This window comes from Melanerpes formicivorus, unplaced genomic scaffold, assembly GCF_026170545.1.
Source record: "Melanerpes formicivorus ecotype bairdi unplaced genomic scaffold, bMelFor1.0.p_v2 SCAF_2, whole genome shotgun sequence".
In the NCBI taxonomy this organism is placed as follows: domain Eukaryota; kingdom Metazoa; phylum Chordata; class Aves; order Piciformes; family Picidae; genus Melanerpes; species Melanerpes formicivorus.
In genome coordinates, this window is record NW_027142354.1 from 18,728,213 (window position 1) to 18,740,248 (window position 12,036).

General features: G+C 44.0%; 1 protein-coding gene across 3 annotated transcripts in view; it reads right to left on the bottom strand.

Annotated features, from left to right (window-relative positions):
• Positions 1 to 9,445, bottom strand: part of LOC137448087 (SAM and SH3 domain-containing protein 1-like) — a 603,815-nt gene extending 594,370 nt beyond the window's left edge. For 2 of the 3 annotated variants that reach the window (XM_068152265.1, XM_068152255.1), the window contains exon 1: positions 7,596 to 9,445. In XM_068152265.1, coding sequence (XP_068008366.1) covers positions 7,596 to 8,057 — 462 coding nt within the window. In that variant the 5' untranslated portion in view covers positions 8,058 to 9,445. The remainder of the gene's footprint in view (positions 1 to 7,595) is intronic. The other variant, XM_068152262.1, reaches the window with a different exon arrangement.
• Between the last annotated feature and the right edge of the window lie 2,591 nt (positions 9,446 to 12,036).

Genomic DNA, 12,036 nt, shown 5'->3' on the forward strand with positions numbered 1-12,036 from the left:
GTTTTGTTGTTTTTTTTCTCTATGATACATTGATTTATTTAGTTTTTGATATATACTGGCTTCTAGCCTTCATCACAGCATGAATAGCCTAAGTCCACCTCTCAGCCACTGAAGTTCTCAGTGCCTTTTTCTGTTAACAAAAATACTTCCTTCCATGCATATGAGAGCATGGCCAAGTGGCCACTTAACTAACTCTGGGAAAATGATAATTAAAACAAAACAAAACAAACACTCAAGCAAAAACAAACCCCCAAAACACAACAGTACAAGCTTTTCTTACTCCCTGACTAAAAGGCAAGTGTTTTTACAGCTTTTAACTCTTTAACCATGTCAAGTTCACTGTGTGGTATCTGAGGCACAGACATTAGAACTGGACTTAATTTCCTCCTAAGTTTCTGAATGATTTCATATGCAGGAATAAATCCACAATCCTGCTTAAGGGTGTGGATCCTCAAAACCAATACAATTCCTCTTGGGAAAAAAATAAAAGAACTTGTGGAAGATATAAATTTGTACTTGGTTGTAACTTTTATTTGCTGTGTATTATTACCATTTCTCCCTGATTTCAGTTTTCTGAGACAATAGCTGTAAACAACTGTTTACAGTGTACTTCATTCCAGGCAGTATACACTAATGGAGATTTCAGAGACTATTTACCAAATATTTATTCCAGCACAAATCTCCAAGATCTACGTTCAGAAGCCTGCTTTGGTGCTGTTCAAGATGCTAATGGTGATATTTAATGCTCTTAAAAGTTCTGTTGTTTGGGTTTTTGTTTTGTTTTGTTCTGTTTTTTCAGGGGGGACACATGCTACTGCTGTATTTACCATTCTCTTCTCACTGCAACAATTACAGTCAGTGAGGTTGTGATTGTTAGCCAATTTACATTCAAACACTTCTCACAAAACCCAGCGCTAAATGAAATCCCTGGCAAATCCCCCACTGACTTCACTGGGAATGAGACCAAGCAGAGAAACAAGGCTCCCGTGAGAGGCATGTATCTCTGCCATTCACATCCTGCTGAGTTTGTGAGAACCAGGATGAAACACTATGTGAAGGCCCTTCTACCTGGGTTTCATGTGACACACAACTTCACTTTTGGTTTGCAAAATAGTAAGAAAAGTTTTTTACTATCTGCAAGTAACCAACTGAAAAGGCTGGATGAGTCACTGGAGGTGGTTTTGGGCCAGCTCGGCTCACAGACTGCCACTGTCAGGGAATGTTCACCCATTTCTCCCCTTCCTGCTGCACAGACAGTCCCAAAATATCACAGCAGTGCTAAACATAGCACCGACCTGCTCTTTTAATACGCAACAATTCCCGCAGCGTGTATAAGCCACCACATTTTTCAAGCTAAGCACATCAATATGAGATGTCATATTAGCCTAGACAAAGAGATTGAACCAGATGGCTTTGTCAAACACCAAGCAAAGAGGCTCATTCAAACTGACAAAGCAGGAAATTTTAAAGTTGAACCTACCAATTCTATTCTTAACTCATTCCATCTTCTCCTTCTTTGGAAGAGTCTCAAACCAGTAAGTGAGCTTCTGTAAGTGTTATGATAAATTCATTCCTAATCTGCAATAACAATTTTCCTGTCACTTCAAACCCCTCTGATGCTCTTCTCAAAAATTCTGTACTAGCTATTAGTATGTCTCAGATTACAGATATGGCTCTATATACCTTAGTGGATAGGGAGTCTTCACAATGACATATGCACACAGGGTATAAGTAACAGGCAAAATTAACAGGCATAACTAATGGCCATATAGCCAAGTTGCAGATTATTCCCTGATTGCTTTTCTGTTACCTGACACGTATGGAAGTTTACTCTCAATCATGAGGCAATGGACAAAGATGCTGCAGCAGTAGGTTCCAATGTTTCATCTTTCTAAAACTTTTCATTACTTTAGGCAAATTCATCAATTTCATGTCTGAAATCAGAGGCACAGCTGCCCTATGTATTATGGTATATGTGAGATAGTGATACTGGTTGCAAACCAAACTACAAAGATGGTTCACAAGATTACTTTATTGGTGAGAAACTATCTAGGTTTCTTTGGTATTCCTCACACACCGCTGTGTGTATGGGCTTCATCACCTTACACATGGTGGAGACAGAAGCTCTGCAGGTGAAGGTATCTACAAAAATATTTCCCTTAAAATGTGTTTTCTCCTCAGAAAGACATCATTACCAAATGTATTTTAAACAAGACAGGTTTATCATTATGTAGGAGTGAAACCAGTAGGCTGACTTTTACCACACCACTCGTGCTTTGCAGCACAGAGATCTGACTGAATCACATCCTTTGGGGATAGAAAAAGTCTTCAGCAAACTACACGAGGCCAAGCATTTCTCTTTGGTCAGGGCATGTAAGTTTTGCTTTTTCTTCCAGCTTAGAGCCACGTGGAGGATGAAGGATGGATCTCCCTTACAGCTCACAGTAGCAGGCTGTTAAGTCCTGCACAGTTCCTCCGAGATGGAAGTCACATGTTCCCCTTCTCCGCCAGCCCCCACTGTGACCAGAACAGAGAAATTGCCCTGAATATGATCACAGAAAGGGGGCAGTATGGCTGTGGAGTTGATGCAATCTTCTCTCAGGACTCCACCTTCAATATACCCTAATGGGATCTTCCTCCCCTCAAAACTGAGAGATAATGAAATGCAAAAAGATTTACATTCAATATTTCCAGAGGAGATTGAATACACTTTAAAATATTCAGGAACAATTCAAATGCAAATACAGCACAGTACTGTATTATTCATATTCTGCAACATTTTGCCTTAATGGTCTGATTGGAAGAAGATCTTTTCCAGTTTGTTTTCTGTAAGTTTAATAACCTGGGATTCTGAAAACAACTGCCCAATACATGAGGTGCTGTATTTTCTTTAAAAGAAAATAGAGTTATGAAGTCAAAGGCAAATTCAGGGGTTTCTTATATAAAATGTCTTTTCACTGCTTGAACATTGCCTGTAGCTTTGCTAATTTATTGCTATGAAAATATTGTTACTACTTAATGCACTAGTACTTTTGTCAATAGGCAGCTTTCCCCAAGGCATATTTGAGAACACTCTGCTAATCAGAGTTGATGCAGTTATTCCAAAGCAGCTAGGTCTTTAGAAAAAGGTTCATGTTTAATCCTAGTATGGATGAGTGTTGCCCAGTGTTTCTAATTCACTGAGTTCACTTCCAAAGATACCTAAAGCACTGACTATGTTACCCAGTCCCAGATTCATCTTGAGCCACTGTACTGCAAAGCAGTATTGCTGGCATCGTTACCTCTCAATATTTAATTTATGTAATATACTTCTTATTTTGTAGTGGCAAGGATTAAACAAAGATTTAATCAGGAAATAATAATAATAAACTGTGCTGCATCATCAGCACAAAACACACACACAAAAAAGTGGTTAGGTCTTTAAGTAGATACTCACTTGGATCTGACTTCTTTCTTTGCTACATCTGCTTGGACCCTGAGGATTATAACCTCAAATGCAGCTGAATTTTTGGCTTTTGTTTTCTAAGCATGCTGATAATTATGAACAGCACAGTGACAATGAGGTCACATACATATATACGCCCCACTACAGATTTAGTCTCTCTAATAAATATTGAAATCTATGCGAGTATAACTTTACTGAGGCTAAGCAAACTCTTTTAACTGAAGCAGGAGGTTTTAAATGCATGTATGTCTTCAGTGATTTTTTATGTATTTGCAGTTCTCTGAGGATAAAAAAAAAATGAATAAATTTTCTGAAGAAATAGGTCAGGCCATTTATTTCAATTAGAAATAGTAATGAAATTCAAGTAAACAATTAAATGCCACTTAATCTATATTCAAGATAAATAGAACACTTAATTTCTCTTGGCATGTTTCACAACAAGGTATCCTGCTTGTCTTTATATTGACAACATCGGTGCTCCTTTGCTTTCCCTGCCACAGCAATGTTAGTGACAGTCCTACTGCTCAAACCCAGCATGGATATAATCTGTCTTGCAACAAGCCCACCAAGGCAAGAAGTGCACCATATGGAGGAAAAGACTCTACTTTCTCAGATCTGGCTGGTTCAGACCAGTGCCGTACTTTCCTGCATTCATCTTCACTGCAACTCAGAGGGGCACTCATTTTGGTTTCCTTCTGCCATCTGTCCATCTCCTGGAACTTCTACATGGCAAAAGGATATTAATACTATTCCTAATTAAGTTCCTAATTGTGGACAAAATTACAACCATCAAGGATAATTATTTAAAGCAGCTAGATGTTTTGAGATGATACAGATGTTTCACTTGACTCAGAGAGGTACTACAGGATCTCCTTTGAAGGGCATTCAAGCCCATCACCTCCACAAAAAGTTTCTGAGATACATGAGACTTATAAGGCTATTTGGGCAGAAACAGCAGGTGTGAAACTAAAACAGAAGGCTTTGAGTATCAAGGAGCATTACCAACATGAACAAAATCTGACTTTTGCAGAGTTCTCCTCAGTTACAGTTATATTCTTTGGTTTATACCTGAAAAATGCAAGAGATGCAATTTGAGGAGGTGAGGCCTTGTTCTAATTCTTCATGGAAATAATCAAGATGGCTTGTGATAATTCTCCATGTCAGATGTTGCCCACAAAAACGGCTTAAATTCATAGCTTGCACATCTTTAAGATACTTAAGTTCTGCTAAGTTGTTGTTAGTGATTTATGCTGACTTAGTTTGCTAAGTTAAACTAAAATTTACCATGCCAGTACATTTCTATCCTTCCCACTCTGTTATTTCATCCATCATCTGAAAATACACCACCAATAATGAAAAGACAGCAAAAAGATACTTTTAACCTCTCCACAGCAACACCCAATACTCACTGTTGATCTTTTGGCATGTCTACATCTCAAAAAGCTATCAAAAGACTATAAACAAGGCAGAGAAGCAACACTCCCAGTTTTCAGGTATGTTTTCCATCCATAGATACTACTTCTCATTTATAGATTTTAAGAGGAGAAGACCATGGCATTCTGCATGCAAGCCATGTAGGGAAGGCCAGTTAGGAGCTCAGCAGCACCAGAAACTCAATTACATGTTGAATAGGTCTAGTGCCCTGTTCCAGAATAACCACATGACCATCTGTAGATGGATGTGTGATAAAGGTATACAAAAAACTTGACACAAACCTCAAGCTGACTCCTTATTCCTTTGCAGAGCAGGGAATCCATTCAGTTTTGTTTGACATACAGAAGAGTCTGTACATTGCATATTCTATATAAAAAGTGTAATACAGGTTGCTTAAATTATATCCTAGAGTTGGGTTGTTTGGTCGTGGTTATAATAGGGCTCTTTCCCAAATGAAGGAATACAGTATTTAGTTTTTCTTTCTCTAAACAACATCCAATGAATAATGTACAGTGACGTGATCTTTTACTATTCCCTTTAAGCCATTTCCGGGCTGGATTGCTACAGTGGGTGGTATTCTGAATAACACATGTTGAGCAACACACACTCAAATCTTGCCAGCTTTATGGTTTCTTACAACATGCTACAATGGTAAGTGATTCACACTGAGGAGATGGACAAAGTTATTTTATTACTGTAACAAAATGATGTTATATGCATTTATCATCCAAAATAAATACATTGACACCACAGGCTGAAATAAAACTGGGAAAGTAAGCTTGGTTCTTCTATTTCAAAATGTTGTATTTAGATTTAAAGCAATTAAAATGGAGTGATGCTTTCTGTGGAAGATGAGCTTGCTCTGACAGTTAATCCACACTATTATCACACCCATCAAATTAAAATAAGGTGAGCTAAACAGGAAATCGACGCCAAAGATTCTAATTTCCTTAATGCCATATGCTGGCATTTTAGAAACGCTACACTTCCTAGGGAGCAGGTATAGAAGAGAAAAGGTAAAGTATCAACTTGGTGAGGTGGAATTGGTGACTATGAATGTATGCAGTCAACAGGAAGAAGTGCAATGTAGCTATGCAGGTGAGAAATGTGCTGCTGCTACATTGGTAAGTGAGAATTTCCACAGAAGTTCTTCTATACAAGACTTGTACTGAAAGACAAAAAAAATATTACTCTGAAATGATACAGTAAAATGATGTTTACTAGTACAGTAACGTTAGACTAGATGTTCATGGATGTTTTGGCACATTTGGCTATTGTCCTATAAGGTTTGATACACTCTCTCTGACAATATCACCATCAAGATGTTGCAGAAAAAAGAGAACAAATAAATACCTTGGTCAACTGTGCTATACTTGAGAAGTGACTAGTGGCCCTCTATCACCAGGCCATTAAACAATTGGAGTGCTGAAACTTACTGTCCTGCCACTTGTCTTACCACTTCCACATTGTTACCTAAGTTGAATTCTACCAGTTATCTTCACACCCACAACCCCTAGAGCAAATAATTCATTCTCAATTTTAATTCCTCACATTTTTCTAAACTGAGACCTACAGACTTCCTGATCACCTTGTTTCCATAACTTTATGAACTTTTCAGAATTAAAAAGAACCTACAAGCTGAAGATCAACTGCAACCACTCAGTCTTTCAGAAAAATCAGACTTCCTTAAAGAAACTATAGACAACTTGGGTCATCGAACAATTCTGAAGCACTTCATTGTGAAATATGAAGCAACCACACATTATAATACCTTATCTTCTTTCACAAATAATTTTCTTCTCTCTGGTATTATACATTTGATTATTTTATTTATTCTGCATATGATGTCTTCAGCAGAAAACCTACACAAAACTTCAGATGAAATTATTTCTATCTTCCAAAACACCTTCATTTTACATGTTAGCCTTTACAAGTATCTCTTTACTGAGATTTCATCAAACTGCAATGTGCTCTTCCAAGACCTGCACTTTTCTGGCCTTTCAGCAGACTAGACATAGACTAACGTGTGCTGGAGCGGTTAATGAATAGTTTTGACATTCACCAGTCACTACCATCCTCCAGTAAATAAAAGCAGACAATAAGGAGGAGTTGTTTCTCTAGTCAGATTACCATTTGCTTCACCAGCCAGTTCACCAACAGAAACTGACACTTAAAAACGACCTTTAAGGAAAGGTGAGAGAAGCCGTCACTCTCCAATACAATGGAAAAGTTTCACAGAAAAGAAAAACAAAGAAAACCTCAAACCATGAATACCATCTTGTCAATTTTCACCTTCACGCCCCAAACCAGACTGTGGCTAAAGAACTGGTTAATCGAGTGGGATGGGGGGGATAAATAAATAAATAAATGAAATCCAAGCAAACAAAAAGGAAAAACAAACAAACAAACAAAAATGCAGTGCAATACTGTACTGTGCTGAAAGTCCACGTAAGGCCAGTAAGCATTGGTGGATCTGGCCCCACACCTCTCTGGTGCTAAGTCCTGACCATATTTCCCTCAGAAAACACTACTGACAGCTGGAGACACACCACCAGTGCATGGCACAGGTGAGCCCAGGCCCTGCCGGAGGCCATCATCTCTGGCTGTACGCCCCCACACTGCTTGTGGGAGGACTTGTCCAGCTGCCCCCGCTTCCCCGCCACACCTGGGAGCCACGGCCCCACCTGGGGGCAGCACCCGGCGGGGACCCTCTTACCTTGTTGGAGTAGGGTGGTTTACTCAGGTTGATGCCGTCCCGGATGAGCTTGTCTCGGATCATGATCTTCAGCTTCAGCCTGGGGTAGGCGACCAGCCCCTCGCCGCCGGTCGCCCCCCGCCGGCCACCGGGGCGGTGCCGGGGGGCCGCCACCCGCCGATCCTCCTGCTCGGCCACCCGGCGGGGGCAGTGCCCGGCGACCGGGGGCGCTGGCCGCGGCGGCGGTTGTGGCTCCAGGGTGAAGTACAGCCCCACCGTCCTCTCGTCCGCCTCCTTCAGCCGCTGCACGGCCTCGTGAATCCGGCGCCGGTGATGGGGCACGGCAACGCCGATTGCATCCAAGTCTGGGTCCCCGATCTGCTTGCAGACCTCCAGGTCGTCGTAGCCATTATCGACGAAGGACTCCGCGTACTGGGGGAGCTGCAGGGTCTTCAGCCACTCGTAGACTATGTTAGTGCACATGCTGGTTCCAAAATAATAACGATCGCAACTTTCAGCACTGAAGCCAGCCTCCCCCTTTACACTCCTCGCCAAAGAAAATAAAAACACAAACCCAATCCTGCGATGCAACTAAAAAGGTCTCAAAATCAAGGGCAAGAAATTAATATCCACCAGGGGAAAAAAAAAAAAAAAAATCCTCAGAGCAGATCAGTAGGGCATCACAAGCACTGCTGAAGGAACCACTCCCGTTTATTCCTCCTCCTGTTTTCCTATCACCAAGTACAGCCGCCTTCTGCCACCGGAGAAAGAAGGCTCGGAGTAGAGGGAAGCAAAATGTAAGGGTGCACTCCCTAAAATTTCAAGTCGCTGCCGCACAACATCCACCCACTTTCTCTGGAAGTAATTCACAGTCACAGTCTGGGTTGTTGGGGATTTTGTTGTTTGTTTGGTTTTTGTCTTTTTTCCCCTCTTCCTTTCAGTTTCTGCTCTCACCTTCCTGCGTTCCGTCGCATGATGGACCTGTTTACTATGGGCAGCTGCTTTGGTACACGATCGTGTTGGGGAAGAACCGAGCACAGGACCCTCCACCCTCGCCAAACACAGGCAGGGGTGCCAGTGTACAGTGCCCTCGTCTCCCGTATTTCTCTCGGCAGCGGGTGCACACCGCAGCTTTTGCTTTCCTTACGAATTTGGGAGGGGGGAGGGGGGGGAAAGGAAGGAAATAATGAGAATCCCACTCACTTTTCCGAGTTACTGTCCCAGTTCCCCTTCATCCCTGGGACTATCTTCGCCTGTAGCGAGCCCAGAAACTGCTTTCCAACCCTACTTTCTACGCGCTGATGCTGGCGGTGCCCTCCTGCCCCTCCGGAGCACGCAGCCCTGCGCCCGGCGAATACAACTTTCCTCGCTTTCCGCTGGCCCTCCCGCCGCTGCCCGTAGCAGCCCTCGGGAAGAGGCGACGGGCCGTGAGGGCAGCCGCCGCTCTGTGTGCATCCTCCGGCGGCGGCAGCTCAGCGCTGGGTAAAGCCGATCTGCGACAGGTCACTGGCGCTCCCCCACAACTCCCCCGGCTGGTGGCGGTGCTTTCCCCTTCCCTGCCAAGCGGCACCTCGCAGCAGCTCTCCCCTCCCGCGTCCTTCTTCCTCTCCTACCCCTGAGGCGCCTGACGCGCCGCCAGAAAATTTCCTCCAGCTCCTGCCCGTGCTCCGGTGCACGCTCTTCCTCCATGCCCGTCACCCCGCTGCCATCCCTCTGCCTCGACTCTCCCCAAGGCCTTTTCAACTTTCCCCGCTGGTAGCCCGCGGTCTCTGCCTCTGGTCGCCCCCAGCCCGACCTGCCGGGGGAGCGGGCAGGCGGTGTGCGGCTGGTCAGGAGCACCGCCCAGGCAGCGGTGCGGGGCTGCCTCCGCTCCGCAAGCTATCTAGCGAGCTTGCCCGTCCCCGTTCCCCTCGGCAGGGGAGAGGCACGGCGCCGGGGGGAGGTACGGCCCGGAGCGCTGCGTCCCCCAGCGCCCTTGGGACGCCGGACCGACAGCAGCGGCGGCTGCTTCCCTCGCAGGGGCACCGAACCCCTTCGCAGATGAAGGGTGACCCTTCGGCGCTGTTGGTTAGAGCAAGCGTGCCCCCGCGTCTCCGCGAGGCGCTGGCCCCGCTCTCCACCCGCCGCCGCGAGCTGCCCGGGGCCGGAGGAGACGCCGCACGCTGGAGCCGCGCTCGGCCCGCAACCCCGGGCTCGCAGCGCCCCCGCCAGGCCGCTGCGGAAAGCGCCGCGCGACCCGGCCCGGCCCGGCCCCGCCTGCCCCACCCGGTCCGGTCGCGGCGGAGCGAAGTGTCCGGCGCTCCCCACACCCCTTTCCAACTCCGGGCGGGGCGAGGCGCGGACTTCCCTGCAGGTGCGATTTAAAACAAGTTAAAACTCCTTTTCTGAAAATACCCCTCTACCTCAGCAGACGGACCCTTCGGTCCCGATGCTGGGGGCAATGGGGGAGTAAGAACGTGTCGGGCTGGCCTTGCCTGCCGGGTCACGTCCGAAGGAGCAGGGTCACGGACAGGGACAGGTATGACCTGTGAAGAGAACTGAGGACTGACGCTGGGGTGGTATTCATGCTGCCTCCCCGCTGCACAGGGTTGCCGGAGGAGGGACACACTCCGTTTTGTGGTTCGGTGGAGTTTGTTTGTAGTAGGTTTCCTGTAGGACCTTTTTAAAGCAGATGGACCCACATTTGTTCTCGGGACTTCATGGTAATTCACCACAAGATTATGTAGCATAGCATCATTCTCACAGAAAGCATTATATTGCAAAGCATTTTGAAAAGCTAAGATACTTACAAGTGGTTAAAATGCAGCCTCTGGGTATAAAGTCTAGAGATCACAGATTCATATGCTAAAAAGGGAGAAAAGGAAGAACAGTGTTTTATTCCTTTTAAAATCTCCTTTCATCCCTCTTCTTTGTTTTCTGTATCTTATTTTCCTTCCAGGACACATAATATTTCAAACTCTCTTCTCAAGCCAGAGACAGAGATTGAAGCCACAATTATCTTCTCTTCACAGACCTGCTGAAAGACTGACAACGTCAGAGAAATTAGCGAGGAGGTTCTGTGAACTGGAGCTGGAATTGATGGTGTGTGAGAGAGGAGACAAACTGACTGGTACAGTCCATATTCATCAAGCTTACTGACAGTACATACAGAATTATATCATTTTTATATGTGCATTTTTGAAGGGTCTTAGAAAGCTTTTAAGGTATTGCAGATGCTATGATTCATGTGCTTGGTAAAGTGCAGGTCTCCTACCTGTAAAAGGGTAAGATACATAGCTTCTGTGGTGGTGGTAGGAGAACCCTGATGGGAGTGGTGGTGCACCCTGATGGAAGCATGGAGTTTGACAGCAGGTTACAAAATTGTGAAACTCTGTCTGGTTGTGTTTGGTTTTGATTTCAGTTTCACAAAATGAGTCCACCTTGCAGCAAATACAGCAAAGTTTTTACATGACTTTGAAATACAAAAATAAGCAAAAAGCAAAGTTATGTTCACCTTTAAAAAAGACACTTGGAAGTCAGGGAACAAAACTTCAGTTCAGCTCAGTTCTTGGGAAAACTTTGGGCTAAGTCTTTGTGAAGACTTGCATGATGTTTTGGTGGGTAGTTGGGAGTGTTCCTCAGGGTGTGATATCAGGGCTGGCACTGTACAACATCTTCACCGATGCTCTCAGTGACAAGCTGAAGTGCATCCTCAGCGAGTTCCCAGACAACACCAAATTGGGAGGCATAGTCAGTATGTTGCAAAGCTAAATTGAGAGTGAAAAAGGAGGAAGGTCACAGAGTGGTGGAGCAGGAAATGAACGGAGTCTTGTTTTGCGTGATAACAGCAAACTCACTTTGAAAACCACGTTTATGTGCTTTTTGTTAAGAGTGAAGTTATTATTAAAAATTATTAAATGCAGAAAATGTTAGTTTCTGAGACAATGAACTGTGGTTACAATCCTGCAGAAACCTAACAGTTTGTTTGATAATTGTAAGATGCCACCTATCATGCATATTATATCTACAGAGTTATTAAGTCAATAGGGTAGGATCACTCTAAACAGCATTTCTGATGGTATTTGCAGATTCATTTCAGTGGTTGAATATAGACACTGTATTTCACCTTAAATTATCTCTGCAATACACTATTTATGCTTGTGTGATATACACAATAATTAAGGTGTTTATATGTTATGAGATGGGAGAAGCTTTCCTTGAATGCATAGGGTTTCCCCTGTTCTGCTGCAAATAGGCTGTAACAAAACAAAAAGCTGGAGCAGAAACAAATTGGAAATTAAAGATCACAAACAGACAAATATAATGAATGACATAAAGTGAGTACAGGTAAGTTTGCTTTTAAATTCCAGGATAAACTGAGGAATGAACTATGATGAGTTAAGTCCATGCACAGATGATAGAATGGTCTCTTGTCTCTGACTTTGCCAATGGACTGTGTAAGAAAGGATGAGCCTCCCAGTGG